The sequence below is a fragment of the Telmatherina bonti genome (assembly GCF_933228915.1).
Source record: "Telmatherina bonti genome assembly, chromosome: 12".
In the NCBI taxonomy this organism is placed as follows: domain Eukaryota; kingdom Metazoa; phylum Chordata; class Actinopteri; order Atheriniformes; family Telmatherinidae; genus Telmatherina; species Telmatherina bonti.
The window spans coordinates 4,049,095-4,075,884 of NC_136610.1; the positions used below are offsets into that span (position 1 = coordinate 4,049,095).

Consider the following 26,790-nt stretch of genomic DNA (forward strand, 5'->3'; position numbering starts at 1 on the left):
GGATCCATTGATCACTACGGCTTTCCTCTGCTGCTTATCCATGATCACTATGTCCGCTTGGTTGGCCACCACCATTTTATCTGTCTGGATCTGGAAGTCCCAGAGGATCTTAGCCCTCTCATTCTCCACCACCTTGGGGGGAGTTTCCCACTGGGACTTGAAGGTCTCCAGTCCATATTCTGCACAGATGTTCCTGTACACTATGCCGTCTACTTGGTTATGGCATTGCCATGATGTCACTCAGCTTTCTGAAGAGCTAAATTGAGTGGGCAGTTCCTACCATTGCCATCTTGCCAGCGTCCTGCGTGTCGTCTCTCCTGGAAAATACAAAAATGTGCAAAGAGGTGGAGCTTAGATGGCGGCGCATAATGTGTCATGGATGATTGACATCTCGCAACCTCCCTTTAACTAAGAGCTATCCAAGCTAACCTGGAGCTAACAGGCACGAACCAGCCAAGCAGGCTAAAGCTAAGTCACGTAGTTAACCGGCTATAAACCGCAGTTATTCTACATTCCTCCTGCTTGAGGCGGAATATCTGGTACCTGTCAATCAAAAGGACACGTCCCTAGATATGCTGATATCCTATATGACATTACTTCTAAATGGAGGAGTTAGAAAAAAATCCCTCCCCTCACAATTGTCTTGAAGGTAAACCTGACCTATTAAACCTAAAATGTTTTTTCTTACCAGGCTGTAACCATGTTTATTTCTACAGTAAACATGTTTATCTCTGCTGTAAACATGTTTATTCCTGCTGTAAACATGTTTATTTCTACAGTAAACATGTTTATCTCTGCTGTAAACATGTTTATTCCTGCTGTAAACATGTTTATTTCTACAGTAAACATGTTTATCTCTGCTGTAAACATGTTTATTCCTGCTGTAAACATGTTTATTCCTGCTGTAAACATGTTTATTTCTACAGTAAACATGTTTATCTCGGCTGTAAACATGTTTATTTCTGCTGTAAACATGTTTACTCCTGCTGTAAACATGTTTATTTCTGCAGTAAACATGTTTATTCCTGCTGTAAACATGTTTATTTCTGCAGTAAACATATTTATTTCTGCTGTAAACATGTTTATCTCTGCTGTAAACATGTTTATTTATGCTGTAAACATGTTTATTTCTGCAGTAAACATGTTTATTCCTGCTGTAAACATGTTCATTTCTGCTGTAAACATGTTTATTTCTGCTGTAAACATGTTTATTTCTACTGTAAACATGTTTATTTCTGCTGTAAACATGTTTATTTCTGCTGTAAACATGTTTATCTCTGCTGTAAACATGTTTATTTCTGCTGTAAACATGTTTATCTCTGCTGTAATGTTGTTTATTTCTGCTGTAAACATGTTTATCTCTGCTGTAAACGTGTTTATTTCTGCTGTAAACATGTTTATTTCTGCAGTAAACATGTTTATTTCTACAGTAAACATGTTTATGTCTGCTGTAAACATGTTTATTCCTGCTGTAACCATGTTTATTTCGACAGTAAACATGTTTATCTCTGCTGTAAACATGTTTATTCCTGCTGTAAACATGTTTATTTCTACAGTAAACATGTTTATCTCTGCTGTAAACATGTTTATTCCTGCTGTAAACATGTTTATTCCTGCTGTAAACATGTTTATTTCTACAGTAAACATGTTTATCTCGGCTGTAAACATGTTTATTTCTGCTGTAAACATGTTTATTCCTGCTGTAAACATGTTTATTTCTGCAGTAAACATGTTTATTCCTGCTGTAAACATGTTTATTTCTGCAGTAAACATATTTATTTCTGCTGTAAACATGTTTATCTCTGCTGTAAACATGTTTATTTATGCTGTAAACATGTTTATTTCTGCAGTAAACATGTTTATTCCTGCTGTAAACATGTTCATTTCTGCAGTAAACATGTTTATTTCTGCTGTAAACATGTTTATTTCTACTGTAAACATTTTTATTTCTGCTGTAAACATGTTTATTTCTGCTGTAAACATGTTTATCTCTGCTGTAAACATGTTTATTTCTGCTGTAAACATGTTTATCTCTGCTGTAATGTTGTTTATTTCTGCTGTAAACATGTTTATCTCTGCTGTAAACGTGTTTATTTCTGCTGTAAACATGTTTATTTCTGCAGTAAACATGTTTATTTCTGCAGTAAACATGTTTATCTCTGCTGTAAACATATTTATTTCTGCTGTAAACATGTTTATCTCTGCTGTAAACATGTTTATCTCTGCTGTAAACATGTTTATTTCTGCTGTAAACATGTTTATCTCTGCTGTAAACATGTTTATTTCTGCTGTAAACATGTTTATCTCTGCTGTAATGTTGTTTATTTCTGCTGTAAACATGTTTATCTCTACTGTAAACGTGTTTATTTCTGCTGTAAACATGTTTATTTCTGCAGTAAACATGTTTATTTCTGCTGTGAAGTTGGTCTTTTTAACATGGGTTAAAATTTGGTCTGCTCTGGAGCCCCTAGTGGATGAAGGGGGGACTGCAGGTTTTGTCACTCACTTCACTTTTAACCTCCGGAGGTTGTTGCTCGGTTTTGTGGGCCAGTGGTTTGGACAGAAAGTTCTGCGCCGCTCTGTCCCTCCACTCTGGTGTGAAGTGGAACTTATTTCATACCTTGTTAGAAGAAAACGAGGAAAGAGACGGAAACAACCTCAGCTTGTTTCCACCTGAATCTGTCCAGACTGTCCTCCAGCAGAATAATCTTTTAAACGAAAAGTTAACAGAACTCTTTCTGTACATCGTCTTGCCTGTAAGCATCTTCTTCCCCCTGCAGAGTCTGCAGCCAGACACACACTCTCCCGCTGAGGGTGTGTGTGTGTGCGTGTGTGTGTAAATGCAGTCTCCAGGCTGGCCTGTCTTATCAGTGGCAGGAAGACACACAGCTCAGTGAGGACACGCTGCTATATCATCCTGGCTGACTTCATAAAGCTCAACAAACTTAATCCTGGAGTTATTTGTTTGTGAGGATATGGAGGGCTGTTTGCTGATATGTCTGCAGGAAGTACACAGCCATCTTATAATAGAGACTTCCTCTCTATCTGTTTGTGCAGCTGAATATTACCTTCACACCGACTCTGTGTGTGTGAGAGATGTGCTAAAGGTAAGCCAGGGGTCAGCAGGGAGTGATGAGGCTACAGACTACACAGTGTTACAGTTTCTCCTGCTCTGATTATTGTTTTCATGGTAATCTGGACCGGTTCTCTGCAGGATCATCCGTCCCCATGAAGCCTCGCTGGAGCAGCAGAGCTCTGAGATCTGCACATGTATCAATCAATTCTGGATTATTTCATTCAGTTAGCTGTGAGGACGTTGTTAAATATCACATGGTGATACACACTCCCTGTGACTATAAGGATGCTTTTGACAGTTATCGTTCATCTTGTTATTAGTTGGTTTTATCTGTGTTTTATCTATAAAGTTGTTCTTGTGTCGGTTGTTTTCTTTTATTATTATGAAGCACTTTGTTCAGCCATGTTGCTGTTTGTTAAGTGCTTTATAAATAAAGACGGTAAGGTAGATTTATTAATACCAGGTTGGACCCCCGTCTCCTTCCAGAACTGCTTTAATTGTTGGTGTGACGGATTCCCCAGAGATTTTGCCTCATATTGACATGAAGCATCATGCAGTTGCTGCACATTCATGATGAGACTCTGGGATGAGACAATCTCCTCCAACCAGCAGCAGCCTGACGGCAGGATGGATCCGTGTTGTCGGGAAGTTTCCAGAAGAATCTGATCCCACCACCTGAACGTGGAGCCGAAATGGAGACTCATCAGACCAGATATGGATTCCAGTGTTTGGTCCATTCTGGTCCAGACAACCACAGCATGCTGTGTAAATATACCAGTAGATGAGAAGTTTCTAAAATCCCAACAACCTTAAAGCATTCAAAGTCACTTAAATCTCCTTTTTCCTTTATTCTTCTTCATCCTGATGCTAAGGGTTGAACTTCAGCGAGTCGTCTTCACCATGCCGACATGACGTCATGCATAGAGTTGGCTGGTTAGATAGGAAGTAGACTTTACATTGAAGTTTTAATTCCAAATAAAAGTTAAATCCACTTTAAACTGGTGAAAAATGACCATGTAAACTCCTAATTCTGAAGGAAAAAGTCACTTCAGATTTAAGATAAGATAAACTTTATTTATACAGCGCTTTTCATAGACACAAGGTCACAAAGTGCTTCACAACAATAAAACATAAAAAACCTGCAACATGTGGAAAACAAAAATAAATGAAAACAGTATAAATACAGAGGAGTGTCACCGAGTCTTTTTGGAGCTAAAATGTCAGAACAAAGATGTTTTTAAGAGGTTTTTAAAAGCATCTACTGAATCCAGAGAGTGCAGATTCTGGGGAAGCTCATTAAAACGGCTTAAAACGGCTTTGTGGGACCATCAACAGGTGTTTCCTGGTCGACCTCAGACTTCGAGCCGGACTGCAGGGCTTCACTAAATCCTCCATGTAGCTAGGACCCTGTCCATGAAGGGCTCGGAAAGTAAGTACTAGGATTTTAAAACGAGCACGATATTCGATATACATATAATATTTAAACAATTCCAAAGGAAGTGTCTGGTTTATTCCCATTTTAAATCCGAACTAATTAATTCCTCCGTCATGTAAACCTTCGTTCCGCTCTAAGCTAGTTCCGATCATCCTGAGCATGCTCCTTACCTCGTCCCGATGACGCACATATGACACGTTGTTTTCCCTCCGGTGTTCGTCTATCTTCCCTCTGCTACGCAGGTGACTAAAGTGAAGTAGTACGAAGTATGGGGTTGAACTGCTGCTTATTCATTATATTATTATTATAAATTATAATCAAAATAAAGGCGAAAACGTTTCTTATTATGTAGATTTCCACGTTACAACCGAAAGGACGACAAGCAGGAAGCTAACTTTGTTTATTTCCGGTAGACGTAAATACGTCCAATCAGAACCCTTTCCGACCCGCCATCTAAGGTGTAAATCAGTAAGTACGTGTTTCCATGGAAACCTACATTCAGAATTATTATTTCCATGTAAATGTGCAGAAAAATACTTCCAAATCATTTTATTGCGAATGATTAATTCCGAATTAAACACATCATGTTCAGTTCAGATTCAGAACATTTTTCTTACTCGTCGTGATCGACATGGAAGTCGTTGGAGGTAAACTGAGGTAGCGGTGCTGGAGTGTGTATGTTACGTCAACGTCAACACCAACGTCAATGGCAATTTCAACGTCAACGGCAGCGTCAACGTCAACGTCTTTCTCTGGACATTTTGTCAACAAAGAGCAGCAGGACGTAGGGCTAGCGTGATAAGACACCTCCCCCATCAGAACAGCAGCAAATGGTGGAACATAAAATGTCAAATGAAATAATCAGAATTCAGAAACTCATAGAAATACATGTGCAACACAGGCAGGTGCTAAGATCAGGGTTTCCAGCCTGCATCCGCCGCTCATCGTGACTTTTAAACCTAATGCAGTGTTTGTGATGTAGACCTCGGTCTGTGAGAAGCTTCACTCCCAGTTAGAAACACGGATGATTGTTTACTCGCTGTTTTGATCTGAGACAGTAAATGCAGTCTGAAAAACTTATTGTCATGCAAATGTCAGACATGCAACACAGTCAGAGGAGTTCACGCTTTTATGATGGAAATTCCTAAAAAAACTTCCTACTTATTCATGCGTGTAAATAACCCCAAACACCCTTCTAACTACGCATCCGTCCTGGTTTCCATCAGCAGCACACTGGCCGTTAAAAGCACCCAGTCAGAGGGAAAACCAGAGCAGCTCCAGATAATGCCCCATTACACTCCACACCAGAGGCTTTAGCAATTATTGAAACCAGTGGAGGAAGAATGAACAGAGGGAAAGCACAACAGAGAATGATAAGTGAGTGCGGTTGCTCCACCACTTATGAGATGCGTGGAAAATGAGATTTGCAGTTTCCCTCTGAGTACTGCTGCAGCAGACTTCCAGCTGCAGGCTTAATAAATGACCTTGGTGTTAATGCATGTGTGACTCTCTCCTACTCCCTCGCACCCTCAGAGTATTGACTTTTTCTCCACTGTGTTTATTTGAATTTCTCATTATCTTGATATTTTTAGGGAGGCTTGTCTTGGTTTATTGAAATCCTCTGCTTCAATGATTCATGGAGTCATGTTGGAGTGAGGAGAAGTCCTCCGAGAGGTGAAAAAACGGTGAGAAAAAGGCAGAATCCAAACTGTTCAGTCACTGTCAGAAATATCAGAAAGCCATTATCAGTCTGGATTTGATCTTCATGTAGTTTGTTCAGAATCATTCACTTCGCCGAGGATGAGAGGAGTTCAGGAAAATGACAAACCAAACATTAATGACTTGTCTGCAGCTCCAAGCAGCCTCCTGGCACGAAAATCAAGCCACACTGGTGATAAATGCATCACTGCTGATGTTAGAGGAAACAAGGCGAAAGGTGGGAAAATGTAACGGATTTTCTCTTTTCTCAGCATTTCGTAGAAAAGAACCGTGTTGCAGATCAGGAGGGGAGACAGGAATCCAGGAAAGCACAAATCAACATGTGGATGTTCATCATGCAACAATGCTGCAGAGGATTTACCAAATACAAAGCCACGTGTTTTTTTAATCATCTAATGAACGCAGCTCGGCCCGCTGTCGCCAAAACCATTTCGTAGAAAAGGATATTTCATCCAGAAGCAGATCGAAAGCAGAGGAAAACACTGCAAACAGCATAAACCTGGAAACACATGAAGCTGAAATATGAGGTGGAAATCTGCTCATAACTCCTGATTCATTCAGTCGATTTACATGATGGATCCTCATTATCATGATGTGATTCAGCAGAATTATGCTGATGTCATCATAATTACGTCCATCTCACCTATCATCAACGCTATGGGAGAAAATATCTCCGACACCTTTCCTCCTCCAGTCAAGTCCATGGAACCGGACTCTGGAACAGGTGGAGCTTTTATGGATGGAGGTTCTGCAGGCCAGACAACAACGTTGGTTTATTTTCAGACGTGAAACAGAATTTTGCTTCTTCTGCTTCTGGTTCGGTGAATCTCAGCTGGAGATGATGAACTCTCAGTGGAGACATCGTCCGTGTCCGTGTTCGCGCCATCGGTTGATCCAACATTTGTGTTTCCATCTTTCTGCAAACTTTAGTTATCTGCTCTTTTACTTTTTTGTCTTAAATGTGTTTGGTGGTGACAGAAATGGTTTTAATGAGCTTTTAGCTGAGATTCTGGACGTCTAGTGGATACCACACCTGTTTATTCACATACGTTTAAGTCCTCCAATAATTCCACCTTAACAATGGCAACATTTATATGGAAGTTTTAATTCCTGTTTACTTCAGAGAAAAAGTTAATTGAGGGGACGACTCTAATCCAAGGAATGGAAAAAACATCCAGGTCCAGCCATTAAAAGTGGTGAGAATTAAAAGAGCTTGATTAAAAATGGGCAAGAATAACAAAAATACACCAAAGCGTATCGTTGGTGTACAGTGACACAAACAGTCAGAGCAATCATAATTATCACAGGTTTGCACAATTAACACCATGTAGTACTGTATTCTTGGCCTCTAGGGGCCTTTGCTAATTGGCCTATTTTTATGATTCTTTTCAAAAGTTAATTCTGCTTTAAACTGATGAAAAACAACCATGTAATCAACCTTATTCCTAATGCAAATTTCTATCCGGAATTAAACTTAATTCCAATGTGCCTGGTTTATTCGCATTTTAATTCCGAACTATTTAATCCCTCTGTCATGTAAACCTTCGTTCCGCTCTAAGTTCATTCCAGTCGTTCTGAGCATGCTCGTTACCTTGTCCTGTCCCGATGACGCGCCTTGTTTTACCTCCCGTGTTCGGTGCTCTATCTTTCTTCTCCTTCTCAGCTGCTGCAGAAAGTGAAGTAGTATGCTGGTGTTGAGCTGCTACTTCACATTTAGAATAAAAATAGCGGTGAAACTAGTACTTATTATGCAGTTTTTATAAGTTACGACTTTGTTTATTTCCGGTTTACATTATATGTCACGTCCAATCAGAACCCTTCCCAACCCGCCGCTCTAAAGAGGAATTAAGTGAGGATGTGTTTCATGTAAACCATCATTATTATTTTTATACAAATAATACGTTAATTCCGAATTATTTTATTCCGAATTATTAATTCCGAATTAAAAAACACCAGGTAAACGTAGGCATTGGCCTTTTTGGTTTTTACTGAGTCATAAAACCGAAGTTGCAAAATAAAACATGTCCGCATCATGTATATACATCACAGAGCACACACGCACGCGCACACACACACACACACACACACACACACACACACACACACACCTTGAGTCGCGCTGCATTGTATTCAAACAGACATGAGGGAACAAGTTGCTAAAAGTGACAAGTTTTCTATCTGACAGCAACAAAAGAAAACAGGCAGAGTGAAGACAAGACAGAGGTGAGTTGACCAGGAATCTGGACATTTATTCAGGACATCTTCCACCAGATGCTCAGGTAGCTTCACTCATAGATCTCCTCCTGACTGCAACACAAACAGGAACTCTGCTTTGTGTTTGCTGTGTAGCATCCTGTTAGCAGTGAGGAGCCGCATCATCGCAAGAGGAACACAACATGATGTGCTGGGATTGTACAAAGTTTCACTGATTTTCCAGCTGACATGGTCTGCTTTGAAATGACCATTTCCTTACTGTGGCTTTTAGACTCACACCAACACTGCTGTTCAACCTGAGTTCTACTGTTGGTCCCATTTGGATAAAAGACAAAGAACAGGAAGTGCACACGAGCGATACTGCATGAATAAAAGTAGCTGGTTTAATTAAAACGGGATCAGGGAAGTTGTGTCTGCGAACGCTCAGAGGGATTAACTCTGCTGCGTCCTCCTGTCTCTGAGGATCTGATGTACGCTGATGGCTGATTGCTTCATCTCTACCTCTCTGTAACTCTCATTCCATCTCTGTCTGCTCTTCTTTTGCCTCCTGAGACCTCCATCCCAACTTTCTTTGTAAGATGATAAAGCAGGAAAAACAGTGAATCCATCTGAAGTAAAAGTAGAAATTTAGTTTGGCCAGATTTCTTCGTGAGAGATCATGTTTCCATCTTCTTCACAGCACAAAATGCTCCAGCATCTCTGTAAATATGAAATACTCCAACGTGAGCCGAAGAGGATCCCAAATTTCTTGCAAGACTGGAGACAGAGATAAACAGAAATAAAAGGAGACAAAGGTTCATTTTTGCTTCCTTTTATGTGGACATCTGCATTGCCTTGTCGTACGTCACTGCCTTCATGCTTCCATGTACGGTGGCCCTGAAGTGTCACAGCAAAAAAAAAAAGGCCACAACACTTTAAGCTACAACGGAAGTGACATGCTTTTTATTTTTTTTAATTCATTTTTATTTTTTTATTTTTACCATCAGTGTTTTATTTACTTCTCAAACTTTTTCAAAAGATTTTTCGCTTATCTGTACTGAAAACTGCTGAGTATCGGTGACGTAAATTCCATTACGATGGTCCTGCGACAAAAATAATACAAAGTATGTAATTTCCGTTGTAGCTTAACATGCTGTGATGTGGCTAATTGTGTTGTGATGTGGCTAATTGTGTTGTGTTGTGGCTAATTATGTTGTGTTGTGGCTAATTGTGTTGTGTTGTGGCTAATTGTGTTGTGTTGTGGCTAATTGTGTTGTGATGTGGCTAATTGTGTTGTGTTGTGGCTAATTGTGTTGTGTTGTGGCTAATTATGTTGTGTTGTGGCTAATTGTGTTGTGTTGTGGCTAATTGTGTTGTGTTGTGGCTAATTGTGTTGTGTTGTGGCTAATTGTGTTGTGTTGTGGCTAATTGTGTTGTGTTGTGGCTAATTATGTTGTGTTGTGGCTAATTGTGTTGTGTTGTGGCTAATTGTGTTGTGATGTGGCTAATTGTGTTGTGTTGTGGCTAATTGTGTTGTGTTGTGGCTAATTATGTTGTGTTGTGGCTAATTGTGTTGTGTTGTGGCTAATTGTGTTGTGTTGTGGCTAATTGTGTTGTGTTGTGGCTAATTGTGTTGTGTTGTGGCTAATTATGTTGTGTTGTGGCTAATTGTGTTGTGTTGTGGCTAATTGTGTTGTGATGTGGCTAATTGTGTTGTGATGTGGCTAATTGTGTTGTGTTGTGGCTAATTGTGTTGTGATGTGGCTAATTGTGTTGTGATGTGGCTAATTGTGTTGTGTTGTGGCTAATTATGTTGTGTTGTGGCTAATTGTGTTGTGTTGTGGCTAATTATGTTGTGATGTGGCTAATTGTTATGTATTGTAGCTTTTGTTTTGCTGTGACACTTCAGGGCCACCGTATCTATCTGCCGTTCCATAGATCAGTCCGTTCAACCACTAGAGGGCAGCGATGAGTTTTACACTGCCTGGTAGCAGTAAAGTACCGATGTAAAGAAGTTTATAATCGTCCTAGAACACCAGCAGAACTACAAGAATTCAGCCACAAAGTATTTTGCTGCTATCATAAACTTTTTTGCGTCTTCTTCTGGTGCTTTCTGTTTGGTGGTTTCTGTGCTATCTTCCTGTTCTGCTTCTTCTTCTCTGGTTTATTTCTTTTGTTGTTTATATGTCAGCTACACAACAATGCAACTTCTGGTGGTATTGTTCCGTTTTCTACATCATCTGACAGCTCACGAACAAAACAAACTAAATTTTGTAAGGAACCGGTCTGACTGCTTACCCGTCTTCTGCACCGAGCAGAAATGAGCCTTAGGATCAGGCTGAAAGACTAAAGTTTGATTATGCTTTGATGACTCTGAGCCCTCCCTTTATGCCTCCTACTGAGTAAAAGGCTCTTTTTTTTCCGCCGAGCTCTCCATAATGTGTTGGTCTGTTCCAGAAGAAGCTCTGCTGATCTTTTTCCTACAGCTCTGTTCGGCTCTGATGGAAAGATCAGCGTAGAGGTGGGACTTTAGACAACTCGCCTGTCAACGCTACCGAGCAAACTAGCTCAACAAGGATCTTTAATTTTATGCCCAAAGTTTTATCCAAAGCTAGGACGCCTTCTTTCAACAGGAATCCGTTTTACAATCTGACAGAGGAAAACCAAGACAAGGTCACATCTTAGTTCCGTAAGACATTTTCTCCTTTTTAAAGTGGAACTTTGACAGCGAAAGACCTAGGCGTTGATCATCCCGAAAGCAAGCAAGCAAGAAGTAAAAACGCTACCACCAGAGCTTCTCTTAAGGCTATCTTGCTGTGGCACATCCAGCCTGGATGGTGAGCGATGTGCAGCACCTTCCTGAGAAAGTAAAAGAACAAAATGACCAGGATGAACACGCATAACTCAGACAAGCTCGCCATAACCCTGCTGGATCGAAGGACAGTTAGGAGCCGGATAAAACCAGCATGTTTGATCAAAAATAATTGATTGTCTGAACTTTTGTGCTGCTTTTGGATTGAGTTTGTTTGGTAGTGATTAGACTTACCTCTGAATGGCAGCATTTCTTAAAGACTGGTAAATTTGGTTGCTTTCCTGGATAATCTTCAGGAGGAGCACCGGAGGACAGCAACTGTTTTAATGGCTCGTCAAAAAATGGTCCATAATGAGCTGCTGGGTTTCATAGTGACTATTATAAGAGATGATGGAAGTTGGGTTGCTGATTTTATTTCCACTCAAACAGACGAGATGATTGACATTTACACCCGGCATGGTACACTGATGCCAACAAAACCATCTAAGTGGGCTTTTTTGAGTTAATTAGCATCCTGACAGCAGACAGCATCACCTGGAGAAGCTAAACAACATTCCTCCAAGTACACATTAGACCAAGCTTATTGCACAAGTTTCTGACATGGCTTCTGTAATGAGGCGCACACTGTGCAAATAATGATGTGATGACTTCTCATGACGCAGGCAGCATTACACATATATGATGGCTCTAACACATTCCTGAATTGCTGGATTTGTTTTGCAGACTTTTCCATTTAACCAAAGCAAACATCAGTTCCTGTCCAGGCGGTAGGCCACCAGCTGGCCACAGCCTCCACAACATGGTGAAAGTTCATACCATCAGCACTACCAACCCCAGAAGGACCGTTCATTTTAGAGTTTCCAGACAATCACGCTGGGAAAACTCAAACTGTCAGAAAGGTTTGTGAAGATGTTTAAAACAGGGCTTATCAGGTTTTCTGTTTGTTTTGTTTTTCCTGCTATTGTTCCATAAAACCATGCGTAATGGGGACCTGTTGCTCCGTTAGCTGGGAAAAAGGAAGATCGAGCCAGTCTCTTCATTAAATATTTTCTCCTGAGCCTCACAGCCAGCATAATGATGAGGTCAGTTACTCGTCCAAGCCTGTGAGAAGCTAAATTTGGCTTCTTGTCATATTAAATAAATATCACGGTATCCTTATCTCAGTCTGTTTAAAACTAAGAGAAACAAGAGTTGGATAACAGCTCACATGAAGAATTTATTAGCATGTATCAGGTACGTCTGACAGGTGTATGAAAAAGTTTATTTAAAGTTAAACTCTTGCTTTCTGATGGACAAGTGTAGATACAGCTGGGAAAACTTAAAATGCAACAGGTAGATTTGGCAACGCTAATGCTTTTTATCAGGTTACGTCCCAGTAGCAGAATGCTGGCAACCTGCCCAGTGTTTACTGGGATAGCTCCAGCTTCCCTGCAACCCTTAATTGTAAAATGCGTAGATGGATTTAGCTGCTGATTTACATCTGCGGTCTTGTAGCGGGTCGCAAACTAACATTTAATAATATTTAATCACCAGGTCCACACATTAACAGTAAAGTCTGATGGCTGAGCAGCCTGCATGGGTAACCAATCCATCTGCGGTGGCGAAATCAGAAGACAACGGCTCGTTCTACCTGGACAATGCCCGTGTGTATGTGTGTGTGTGTGTGTGTCTGCATTGGAGGGGCTGCTGAGAAGCTTCTCTAGGCTGGTGGTCTACACCATAAAACACTCCCTCTGGCATCTACAAGGAAAGAGACTCTGATGTTAGTCTTGGAAAAGCGTATTGGTGACCTGCTGGCACCGACTCAGATGGCCATTATGGACAGGCTAACCATCACGGAGAGGCTAACCATTATGGACAGGCTAATCGTTATGAACAGGCTAACCATTACAGACAGGCTAACCATTATGGACAGGCTAATTGTTATGAACAGGCTAACTGTTATGGACAGGCTAACCGTTATGGACAGGCTAACCGTTATTGACAGGCTAACCATTATGGACAGGCTAACTGTTATGGACAGGCTAACCGTTATGGACAGGCTAATCGTTATGAACAGGCTAACTATTACAGACAGGCTAACCATTATGGACAGGCTAACCGTTATGGACAGGCTAACCGTTATGGACAGACTAACCATTATGGACAGGCTAACCTTTATGGACAGGCTAACCATTATGGACAGGCTAACCATTATGGACAGGCTAACCGTCATGGACAGGCTAACCATTATGGACAGGCTAACCATTATGGAAAGGCTAACCATTTTGGACATGCTAACCGTTATGCACAGGCTAACCGTTATGGACAGGCTAACCATTAGCATGGAGAAGCTGGCAGCCATTGTCATGTGTTTGGTGGGGTTGTTTTGTCTGTCGGCAACATAACTTAAAAAGCTACGTATGGAAACTGATTAATTTTTCAGGAAATCTCAGAATGAAATAAGAAACACGTGATTAGATTTTGGGGATGATCTGGACCACCACCTGGATCCAGCAGGATCATTTTGAGCTTCTAACTCAAACGTTTGGCCCAGAATCTTTGGCAAGAAAAAGAAAAAGCCAACAAAACAACCTGTTACAATGGCCTGGTGGAGGTCTGAGCTCCCTTCTGGTTGCAGATGTCATTTCCTGCATTTGGTCGCCCGCCTGCAGAGAAAACTTTCCTGGTCTCTCCTGTGGGAAGTGAGCTGCCGCTGCTTCCTCTGTGACCGGGTTGTTGCTCCAATCTGATGCTTCATCTGTGTTGCAAAATATACATTTAATCTAATTTTAATCAGTTAGTTTAGGCACAATCAATGCAGATGATCGACTGCCAGCTTCAGGAACAGTTTGTTGGCAGCCGAAGCTGTGTCCAATCCAGTGGTGCATCAACGGGTTATTGTTTATATTGCAAAGGGTTAAATCATCTATCTGTGAGTTTGTATGATCAAACCTTGTCCAGTGTCTTCTTCATCACCTCCACCCAGGAGGAGGTTGGATTTGCCTTCATTGATCTGTCTGTTTCATTGATCTGCCTTCAACCGCACGGAAAAACTGGATTTTAGGGGGAATTTTTCCTCACAACGGGTTTTGGTCTAACTTGTATAACACTTTGGGAGTGTTGTGGATGAAACTGTGGACACTGGAATTTTTTAAAGGTTTGGCACAGTGTGGGTGGAAATGGGCAGCTTGGCGCGGGTCTGGCTCTCCCAGTGCTTTACTGGTAGATTAATGCTGGACCAGAAGTGATGTCAGAAGGACAGCGGTTTACAGAGCAGGATGAATGTCTAAGAACATTTCTGTCCCAAAACTATTATATTCTCCATAATGGAACCCAAACCACCACAAAGACACACAGCTCCTCAGACTATCACGTTTATTAAAAAAATCATATTTACTGGTTGTCATTGTGACCTTTGCCCTCTCAGGTCACCATGGTAACGGTGTCCACCACAGTGTCCACACTAAAACAGTGTCCACATAAACAGTACAGTAAGAAAAATACACACACACACACACACACACACACCGTGAGTGTTCACAGCCCACTGGCCGCCTGTTTGTGTCGACCGGAAACACAGAACTGGACCTGCGGCGCCTGATCAGACCCAACAGCTGATGTGGATCAGGCGTCAGGACAGGTAAAGAAAACACTAACTTGTGTCTGTGTGGACACACACACACACACACTGCAGGCTCGGGCTTTATCAAGCCGCCATGCTTCCTGTAATAATGCAGCGACTACACACACAGACACACACCTGCTCATCTGCTCAGTGTGTGAATGAACAAGTTATTTTGGAAGGCAGAGATTTTTATTAACACTAAACCTTTCCTCTCATTTCCTTCTCTCCCAGCGATGTTGGATGTTCTGGATCACACAGAGATATGGGGAGCTTTCAGGACTAACTGGAAACTCATCTAGCTGCTGCTGATCCTGATGTTCAGGGCTGGTTCTGGGTTTTCTCTGAGACATGTGACCTTTGCAGTTCTCATACTGTGTGGTCTGAAAGAGGAAGCTTCATAAAGACACTGCGTGATGCGACACTAATCCATAAATCATTTTGTGCTTTTGTTGAATTTAAAACTTAATAAGCAGCGTTTTAGAAGAAGCTTTTCCTTTATTGCCCTTTCTCAGCGTAAAACCAGATCAGAGGAGTGAAAAATTTCATTTCAAAAGAATAGAAATATGTCCCTGAGAAGCATGACTTGTCTTTGCGGTCGCACAGCGAGATGGAGACTAAGTTTAACTGAAAATCCAGGAAACTTGTTTCTTTCTTACATTTCATTTCTGTCTCAACACTGACCAGCTCTTTCTGAAGACTCCAGCATGTTCCTGACAACTTCAAACCCACATTTACAAACCAAACAGATCTGTCTGTATTTAGTTTTCTACCTGCAGTTCAGTAAAATAAGAAACTTTTCATCTTTTGCAGCTTAATGAACGTCTTTCTATCTGAGGACTAAAGGTCAGGAGGAACTGCTTCCGTTTTCTGCTGTAGCGTAAAAAAGAAGATGTTCATGGTGTTCTCTAGAGGAAACCAGTAACTCCAGCTTCCAGTCCTGCTGGCCTCCTGGCAGTCGAGGCCACATCCGCCCTCCATTCACATCTTCTAGCAGCGTTTCCAGAAAGAGGAGTTCACCTCTGGAACAGCTGCAGTAAAGAAATAAAATCATGTCAGTCAATAGGAAAATTTAAACAAATGATAAAAGATGAGATAATTGAAAGTTATGAGGCAAATAAGGTTATTTTTTTAAAGCAATATATGTTGAATTCTATGATTTATTGTGTGTATTATGACTGTATACTGTTTAAGTTTCATTGTAATGGAATTTAATGTGTATTAGTGTATTTTTCATGCTGTCATACGGTGTCATCGATAAGAGGGTTTGGACTAGATAAGTGCCCAACTTCTTCTAAAACCCTTTTTCGAACTTAAGAAGCTTATTTTATTTGTTGTTTGTTGTAACCAATATTTGTTCTCCAGCTTCCCCGCAACCCTGAATTGGATAAAGCAGTTTGGAAAATGAATGAATGAATGAACATTTGTTCTTTTAAAAGTCCTTTTTTTTAGTTCAAAATTTAAAAAAAAGAAAGAAAAAAAAAGAACCTTTTACCTGTGGATTTATTATGTGGTTTAATGGGAAACAAACCTTTTTACTGGGACTGTACACGGCCTTCCACCCAAAGACTGCTGGGATAGGCTCCAGCTTCCCTGAATCGGACCAAACAGATAATGAATGAATGAATGGTACTGGACACGACACTTACTGTTGTTTTTTGGTCACATTTTGTTAATAGGCTGAATAAAAGTAGGACTTTTCTGCCCGTTATTTTCTGAAATGGAGCTTTAAATTTGCTGCAGAGATGAGGAACAGTTTTAGTCTGGATGCTGAGAAACTCTTCCATCTGAGGGATTTCCACCTGCTGTTAGATTTCTCTTTAAAATAAGCTTCTCTTTATTCTTTTGTTTTGCTTTTCATCACATTATTTATTCATTTATTTGTCTGGAAACTTGACTTAAGTTGTGTTTTTGATAAAAGTTTCATGAGGAAACATTGGGACTTCCTGGAGGAACATGACGTTCAGTTGTTTCCGTCCCTAACTCTGTTTTTCTCCTCTGTTGGCTGAACAGTGTGTTGCTTTAGGTCCCAGACATGGCCTTCCCACCTGCTTGGCGGTGCAGAAGGAAGAAACGGGGCATCAGAGAGGAGCCCAGAGCCCTGATCTGTCTATTATTCACCCTCTCCATGAATAGGTGAAGGCGTGGAGATGCCAGCCGGAAACTTTAACAGTGAACCTTGCTGGCGGATAGATGCTGGAGCCTAAAACTAGCCAATAATCTCCAGGCAGCTGAAGTTTTACATTTATTTAGTTTCTATTCTGGGCTCCATTTTGTTAAAAACCCACATTTATAGAGTGTAAATCCCCACTGATCAGGATGTGAAGAATCCACAGCAGGAACGCTGCAGACGTGGAGTGGCGTCAGCTGAGGCCAACACGCTTCATCTCATACGACACTGAAGCGCTTGTTCAGACGGTGGAAAGCAGAAACTTCACCGCCTGGCTTCGATAAAAACCACAGTCACACACAGCGACAGGTGGACCGCCGTTCATACCAGCATTGATCTCTGCGTCATTGTTTTCATACGCTCCAGTAGTGTCACAAGATTTCTTTCCATCCAGTGTTGCATTCATTTTTCACCAAGACCACGCAAAAGAAAACGTCTTCTTGGCTTCATTCCAGCCATAGAGGATCATTATTTTCCTGCTTTTCTCATCACTTGTTGATCTTTGGCTGCTCCTGATTGGACGTTACCGTCAGTTTAAGGTCTCTGATTGGTGGAAAGTCTGACAGGAAGTGTCTTCATCATCATGTCCAGGTGAAAATAGAGGTCTCTTAGCAACATGGTGGTGATGGTGATGAAGATGTGATAAATAATGGTGGATTTACCATCTAGAGTCTCTGAATAAACACTACATCTGGATTGTAGACCTCCTGGACGGATAGAAATGCTGGAAAACCTCCGTAGATCAGCTGGAGCATTATTTGATGAATCCGTTTGGGTTACATGCAATGGGACCACAGTGAACTGGACTGAATTGGACTGAAGCTCAGGAGGAAGAGCAATTGGCTTGTAACTGGGAAGTTGGAAGTTCAATTCCATGCTTCCCCTGACTACGTGCCGAAGTGTCCTTGGACAAGACACTGAACCCTAAGTTGCCCCCTGATGTGCCTATCGTGGTATGATCATGTATGTAAGTCGCTTTGGATAAAAGCATCTGCTAAATGACTGTAGAATAGAATAGAATTGGACTGAACTGGACTGGATTGGACTGAACTGGACTGGATTGGACCATGTCTGTAAGCATACATCGGGGTATTCTCGTTGTGAATTGTTCCTGTATAAATAAAGCTAAATGGACTAAACGAGCTCCTCGCCTGTTGGGGTGGAACGTTGGTGTGAACAGCAGGATGCAGGTTTCCCAGGACAACATTCCCGTCTTCTCCCAGTGGTTCTGATGAGTGGAACAGTGTAAGATGGTGCTGCTTATGCGCTACATAACGTACGTTAAACAAGTGGATGTTCTCCCTGTATGTGTGTGTTCTCTCCAGGTTGTCCAGATTCCTCCCACCATGCAAAGACACACATGTTGGGTTACCTTATCACTCTAAATTCCCCCTCAGAGTGTGTGTGTGTGTGTGTGTGAATGGTATTGTGTCTCTCTGTGTTGCCCTGTGATGGACTGGCGACCTGTCCAGGTGTACCTGCCCCTCGCTGAACGACTGCTCCCCTGCAACCCCTAACTGGACTAAAAGGTTGGGAGAATGGATGACCTGCCTGTAAACAGCTGATCTTAATGTGAATGGAGACATCCACATCCGTCATCTTCTCCCATCAGCTCAGCTGTAGTGGTTCATGCCTCTAACTGGGACGGACACGGTTTTCTTTGCTGCTGCTTTTCTCCAGATTCCAAACAAAAACCTGCTGAGAAGACAGAAAAGCTTAGGGTTGTGTTCTTTGCAGGGTTTTTCTGGGTTTTCACACAAAAGAAGAACACAAAGGTTTTATCTTTGGTTCAGTCTTCGCACACCGATCACCCTTAAATCAGAATTTAAAAAGTTACCACTTTTAGTGGTACGTAGTCTCACAGGAGGCGAGTGAAAGACTGGAACATGGAACTACATGACAGGAAGGAAGAAGACAAACTCCTGCTTTGTTTCTGGTTCTTATCTTCTTTCTGTTGAATCACAATGATATCGTGCTATCTGGCTCATATACACTGACCTCTGACATGTAAGGATACGGTTGCCGTGGAAACACATCAGCGATCAGGGTTTAGCTAATTAAACCGTACTCCTCGTAACCGTAGTCTCCATTAACGTACATGAGAGGGCTGTCGGCCTGTGGTTCCAACAAGCCTGCTGGGTCCAGGTCCGGACGACCCGGGTTCCCAGGCTGGCAACAGAGCTGAACCACTGTGGACCATCTTAGATCACTCCCTGAACACCAGAAAATAGCAGCACTGTGTTCGTAGCGTAAGTAGTGAAGGACTAAAAGCAGAGGACTCCTTTTTGTGTTCTGTGACATAAATACTCACAAATAAAGCCGATGAATGTCAGTGTGCCATCAAAAGAAGACAAAAACATAGAGTTTAAGATTAAAAGTGGTTTTATAACAGAACACTTCATTTTATTGGGTTGTTTTCAGCAGGACGCTGTATGTCCCTCCAGTGTTACCATACACGCCGCATAAAATCTGCAATATTCTAGTTATTCCACTGTAGTTTTTTTTTAAAATTTACTACAAATTTATACGCCCACTAAAAATAACCAGAAAAATTAGGTAAAATACACAGAATGAAAATAAAATGGGAATAAAATGAGATCACAAAGAGGTTCTGTTGCTCCACTTCACAGCTTTGTTTCAGATCTTCTCTCTGGTGAAAATAGCTGCTTCATTTCTTTTGATCAGCAAAATATCCATGTTGGCGTCAGCCTTTAAAACGCGCCATCAGCTGCTTTCGTTCCTGCTAGTCGTCATAAGTGTCGGCATCATGTGCAGAAACTTCCAGACCTCCAGCTGTGTGACGGCCGAGGCTTTTCTGGGCCTCCTGCGCTGAAGGTGCTGAGCGTGAGGAAGAGGAGGGTGAAAGCTGTTTGTGGTGAATGGGTCCTGCTTCCGGATCATGACTTAGTGACGAGCTGACTGTGTGTCCTCTCATTCAGCTGGAGGTAGTGGAGAGGCTGTTTTCTGTTTGCGGCTGCGCCTTCACCGTCTTTTGTAATGCCGCTTAAACACTTGTCAAGAGCCTTTAGTTGGAGTCTGAAAGGGGATTTTTCATCCCACACACAGAGTACAAACAGAAAAGCTTCATCCTCCTCAGTCCTTCATGTTGCTTTATGTTCTTTGTAATCAGTTGTTCTTTGATGGTTTCTGGGAGCCGCTGGAAACAGAACTAAACAATCATGCTTTTGCAGCAGTGTTCGATGTGGGTCAACATTAAAATACTTCGTTTGAATTTCTTTCCTCTGGATGTTGACGTCCAGACTGGAGCAGAGTTTCCAACACGGAGCCAGTTTGTCTTCATCTGGAGCTGCTCAGCTTTTGTTTTTCACCACAAGCTTCTGCTAGCATCCATCTGCAGCCAACACAGCCTCTCCAGGTGATCTGCTGGCTTCAGTTCTGCAAGATGTAGCTCTGCTTGTGTAACCGTCTGACATGACTGCTCAGAGAAAACAACGTCATAGCAGAGATCGAGATCTGCACATTTATTCCTTTATGCACCTGAAGGGTTAGCATGAGGTTAGCATGAGAGTTAAGACAGAGTCGCTCGCTGTCTTCTGTGTTTTTAAGCTTTCTTCTTGTTAAGAAGAAATAAAAGAAAATATGATAAAATAAAAACTACTTTCAAGTCCCCACAGTTGTTTACCAATATTTATGAATCAAACATCCATAACAACATGAGGAAAATAAATAAAAATGACATGGTGACTTCGATCAAGGGCCTTCCCCGCAGCAGAAGACCACAGCGGGTTCCTCCTGTCAGTAAGAACAGGAAACTGAGGCTACAATTCCCACAGACTCACCAGAACTGGACAATAGAAGATGGAGAAACGTTGCTGGTCTGATGAGTCTCCAGTTCAGCTCCACATTCACATGGTAGGATCAGAATCTGCTGGAAACATCATGACAACATGGATCCATCCTGCTGTCAGGATCAACACTTCAGGCTGCTGCTGGTGGAATGGTGGGGGGAGGTTTTGTGGTCCCACTTTGGTCCCCTTAGTACCACCATGACATGGTTTAACCTCCACAGCCTACCTGAGTCCTGCTGCTGACCATGTCCATCCCTTTCTGAGCACAGTGTAGCATCTTCTGATGGAAACTTCCAGCAGGATGATGCACCATGTCACAAAGCTCACATCACCATGACGATGAGTTCACTGTCCTCCAACGGCTCCACAGTCACCAGATCTACATCCAGGAGAGCAGCTTCGGGACGTGGTGGAACGGGAGGTTCTCATGGTGATGAGGTGGAACGGGAGATTCTCATGGTGATGAGGTGGAACGGGAGATTCTCATCATGATGAGGTGGAATGGTAGATTCTCATCATGATGAGGTGGAACGGGAGATTCTCATCATGATGAGGTGGAATGGTAGATTCTCATCATGATGAGGTGGAACGGGAGATTCTCATCGTGATGAGGTGGAACGGGAGGTTCTCATGGTGATGAGGTGGAATGGTAGATTCTCATCATGATGAGGTGGAACGGGAGATTCTCATCGTGATGAGGTGGAACGGGAGATTCTCATGGTGATGAGGTGGAACGGGAGATTCTCATGGTGATGAGGTGGAACGGGAGATTCTCATCATGATGAGGTGGAACGGGAGATTCTCATCGTGATGAGGTGGAACGGGAGATTCTCATGGTGATGAGGTGGAACGGGAGATTCTCATCGTGATGAGGTGGAACGGGAGATTCTCATCATAATGAGGTGGAACGGGAGATTCTCATCATGATGAGGTGGAACGGGAGATTCTCATCATGATGAGGTAGAATGGGAAATTCTCATGTTTCATGTCAGTATGGAGCAAAATGTCAGAGGAATGTTTCCACACTATGAATTAATGCTGTTCTGGTGGAAAAAGGGGTCTAACCTGGTACCAGAACTCCTTTGGTTGCAACAGATCTAACATTAGAATTTCCAGGATTTTCCTTTGTCTAACAAAGGTAATTACCCTTTTACTAATACTGTTTATCAAATCAGCGTGTTACTCCTCCACCCAGATTACAACCTTCCCTTCAGTTCAGATCTGTAGAGACGACTGAATCTTTATTCTGCTGACAGTAGATACATTTTCGCTACACTGTAGCTGTTTGGTGCCATCACCACTTGTTTTAGTGAAGATTATTTATTCCAACATGAAGCAGTGCCAAGTGCTTTGCATATATTAAAACAAGGAATACAGATAGTTCTGTGATTCCGCAGCTGCTGCACACTTGAATTTCTCTCTAAAGTAAGAAATAGTTTCTGTCTAGCGATCTGTTCAGAGTTAATGCCGTCACAATAACGAAAGAGACCCAGTGTAAAATAACACATTGTGTCATTTTTTCATTTTTTAAAATTATTTTTGACCACATTGAACTGAAAAGTGACTCAATCATTGTGTGAATTATTTTTTATTAGATGGTGATAGTGGATTACAACTTGTAATTATGAGTAACTTTCGACGCAAAGTGCTCAAACAGGAAGAGTTTTCTGATGATGATGAAGGTGACTTGCTTCCCCACTCTTACTGAAACGACTCGCATCTCTTCTTCATGTAGATTCTACATGGAGGCGACTTTCAAGAAGTGAAAGCACGGACATGTGACTGACACGTGATCCAGCTGGAGGATCAATCTAAATGACTATCAGCTTTTCTATTTTAACTTATTTTCATCTCACTTTGACACTATGATGTGTTTCCGGTTGAGGTTCGTTGGAGGATGCAGCTCTTCGCTGAGATCATCTCTTACGAAACCTTTTTGTTCAGCATAACCAGTTTGAATGCACAGAATCCCAGACTGGTTCACACCAATTTGAATGTTTTCACAACACAGGAAAACTATCAGAATGAGTGAGGAATGGATTTCTACTCTGATTACAGTTAGCTGGAGTCTAACTACAGTCATCTGACTGCTTTCATCATGCAGAAGCTGAAGGAGCAAAACATTTAGGCTCGGAATGTTCTGGATTCTCCGTAAACCAGATATCTTACATTTATTCATCACGATGAAGGAATGACAGCTGGATGAATTTCTACATGGTGGGTTTATATGAGCCTTGTGAAAATCCTGTGCCGGACTTTTGCAGATTTCACAATCAATAAAACCTCTCCAAATCTCTCCTGTTTTCTGTGTGCCAAGGCCAGAAGAAGATTTAATGAGTCTGTGGAAGTGGATGTTTTGTCTGCTGAAACCTAACATGCAGACAGAAATGTGCAGAGCAGGAAACAGCAGGTCTTTAGTGGTCACCATACAGGTTCCTGTTGCTGGAGCCAGATGCTTAGTTTAGGTTGCAGGACAGGTTAAACCAGTTTAAAGTCACCATGAAGAGAAAAAAAGTTTGGTTCCTGCAGGCTCAAAGCGCCTCTACATTTCCTCTCTGATCTACATTAAAGTCCAGCTCAGGATTTTTTTTAATTTAAATTCAGTGACTTAAAACAGAAAAATCTTAATTAGAACAGTTTTTTTTTTTACCAAAGTGAGCTTTTTTTTTTTTTAAAAAAACCCAAAAAAACCAGGCTGAAATAATTTAATGTTTGAATGAAAATTAAGTAAGGCCAAACTTAGTTTACGTATTATTTTATATCTGTGTCTGACGTGTACACATCGGCTGTATAAAAGAGCGATGGAGCCTCTGTGACGTCACCGGTAGGTTTCTGAGAAGCTGAAGCGAAGCTCATTGGGCTGTAAGCGTGGGGCTGGATGGTTGTTATCACAGTCTGTAGCTAAGCGCTAACTAAGCTAAACTGGTGCTAAACCAAGCTGTTTAGTTGTGTAACATCTTGCCTTCTTGCAGCCAGAGATTAGGTGCCTGTCAGTCAAAAGGACACGCCCCCAAATTTCAAGATTTAATTACTTTTAAATGGAGGTTATAAAAAAAAAATCCCTCTCCCCACAGTTTTCATGAAGGTAAACCTGACCTGGTAAACTGGTTGAAATGGTTTTTTGTACCAGGCTGTAAACGTGTTTATTTCTGCTGTGAAGTTGGTCTTTTTAACATGGGAGTCTGTGGAGATTTGCTCTGTTTTGGAGCCCCTAGTGGATGAAGGGGGAACTGCAATGTTCCCTGCTAACCTGCGGAGGTTGTGTTACTCCTGGTTGTTGGTGTTGATTTCCTGTTTCTACAGACTCTGGATTGTTTGTCATTCATGCAGCTGACTGATTACAGAGACTACAGATCAGACAAAACAAAGTCAACATCTGATTTGTGTATTTAATGTCTTTCATGTCTTTTTTAACCCTTAAAACTCAGTTAGATCAGAGGTTCCCAAACTTTTTGAGCCACAACCCTTATGATAACAAACACATACGGGGGTGTCTGTCACCCCCACCCCGCAGCAACGACTGACTTAGTAATAGCGTGACACATCAAATGAGCCATCTTGCAGCCATCCTGGAAATGTAAGACTCAAAACTGTGAAAATCTTTATAAATATGGAGGATGAAGTGTGTTTTGGTAGAATTGGTTTACCTCGGTGACCAGGCACCTACATGCCCAACATTTGCAGAGAGATTGATGTGGGATAGCGCTGTTGTTTTTGCGCTGTTAAAAATTCCAGGTGCCAATTTACAATACTCTATGTTAATGATTTCTTTTTGTCAGCCATTGGTAAAAATCCTAAATTTATTTTATAAATGTAGCCTGTACAGCTTTTTACCGTTGTCTGGTGACATGCTGGAATGATGTTGCAACCACCATGGGGGTCCCGGACCCAGATTGAGAACCACTGTGCTAGATAGTCTTCCTTAAGGACCATCACTTACAGTTAGTGTCAAAAGTTTGGGCACCTTTTGTGCTAAATCTCATGAGAAAACTATTGTCTGGTTCTGTACAACACCATCAGCTGTTAGTAATCGTAGTGTGTAACTCTGTGATGGTCATGTGACCCTCCAGCTGGTCTATGGAGGTTTTCCAGCGTTTCTATCCGTCCAGGAGGTTTACAGTCCAGATGGTAAATCCAACATTATTTATCACATCTTCATCACCATCACTACCATGTTGCTAAGAGACCTCTATTTTCACCTGGACATGATGATGAAGACACTTCCTGTCAGACTTTCCACCAATCAGAGAGCTTAAACTGACGGTAACGTCCAATCAGGAGCAGCCAAAGATCAACAAGTTGCTCTTCATGCTATTTTAGCTTCATAATCTGACAGCTGAGGCTGAAAACATCATGTCTCCAGGCTGACTGAGATTAACTTCTACATGCAGTTTGACATTAAAAGGAACAATAACAGCTTGGAGCTGTTTGTGTTGAAGTAAACTGTGTCACAGCAGATATTATCTGGTGTTTCCACCTTTTTCCTTAATGATGGAAGATTCCTGACTTCTCTGTCATTCCCAGCTAAGTTTGAATCAAAGACAGAAATATTCTAATTTAGTTTATTGTTCTACAAACCTCTGTACGATCTGCGTCCCTTCTGTTCAGTACTTATTCACTATCATAGATTTAGCCAAACATTACTAAAACATGACAGTTTTTAATGGCGTCTCATGAAGAGAGAAAACGTCCGTCAGGTGAAAGAATTCGCTGCATGACTCAGGAGAGCTATACTCCACATTGTCAAAGATTAGCTCCAAAGCTGAACATGCTTTAGATAAGATTTCCTTCAGTTTAAGTCACATAATAACTGGAATTTATCTCCAGGAAATGAAAAGAAGCCCGGATCATGTGTCCATGTTGTCGGAAGACAGGCCTCCATGACTTCACATGACTTGGAACAGCTGTGAGACCGGAATGTGTGTGTTCTACCACACCCACCTAATCATCTAACTGTGTCTTGTTCTGTCTTGTTGATGGGAAGAAAACAACCCGAACAAGTTGAGCAATCCTGGCCTGGATCTGAAAGGAGGAGAGGAAAAACCAGGAAGAGCTCCAGATAATGTAGCCTGGAGGAGAACTTGCCATGTCATGCTTACCTTGCACCAGAGCAACGTCATACCCGGTGAGTTTTAGAAAAGAGGCAGGACTCTGTGACCGGGGGAAGGTGGTGGGAAGGACGGCTGGGATGAACAGAGATAAGAAGGCAGAGTGACAGAGGAAGAGCTGGGTGCAGAGCCGGCGCCCCGGGGCTCTGAGGTGATTTGTGAGCAAGGCATGAATGACAATACAAGAGAGGAGGTCTTCCCTCGCTGGGCCGGACCTTTACTCTGAGGTCTCTATCTGCACCAGTCCCCCAGACTGGGTCAGATCCACTTCGACAGAGAGGCAGAGGTGAAGAAGATGAAGAGCAGGTCTGCTCACAGCCATGGAAGCGTGTCTCGGAACGGGACGGAGCCCAGCGGGAAGCTGCCGGACGAGGACAGCAACACAGTGGGACTGGGGAGGAAGGTGACCCTGCTCAGAGGGATCTCCATCATCATCGGGACCATCATTGGAGCTGGGATCTTCATCTCACCAAAGGGAATTCTAAAGCACTCTGGGAGCGTGGGAATGTCCCTGGTGGTGTGGATCGCCTGTGGGGTGCTGTCTCTCTTCGGTGAGTTTTTCTTCTCATTTCGGAGATTTTCAAATCAACACAAACGTGTCAGACAACACAGAACAGACTTGGTTGAACGAGAGGAGTCTTTCCTCGCTTCTGGAGGTTTTAGGATGAAGTCCTGTCTGAGACGGCGTGCTGATGCTGGCGCACACCGGCGTCTCAGCGAAGGGCCCGCCGTCCAGCTGTTGACCCTCACATGCTGCGCTTCCACACACACACACTCACACGGCTCCGCCGCAAACAGCCTGGAGTTTATTCTCTCTGGATCAGTGTGTTAGCATGTCAAGGTCTCGCTTGTGAGTCGGACTTA

The 26,790-nt window shown here is 42.1% G+C and overlaps 1 protein-coding gene across 1 annotated transcript in view; it reads left to right on the forward strand.

The window, feature by feature from the left end:
* The window catches only part of slc7a11 (solute carrier family 7 member 11), a gene marked incomplete at its 5' end in the record, with an annotated part of 110,893 nt that overhangs the window by 31,635 nt on the left and 52,468 nt on the right, over positions 1-26,790 (forward strand). Inside the window, 2 exons of the mRNA XM_079249707.1 lie at positions 19,757-19,868; positions 26,171-26,477. Of these exons, the coding sequence (XP_079105833.1) occupies positions 19,757-19,868; positions 26,171-26,477 (419 nt within the window). The remainder of the gene's footprint in view (positions 1-19,756; positions 19,869-26,170; positions 26,478-26,790) is intronic.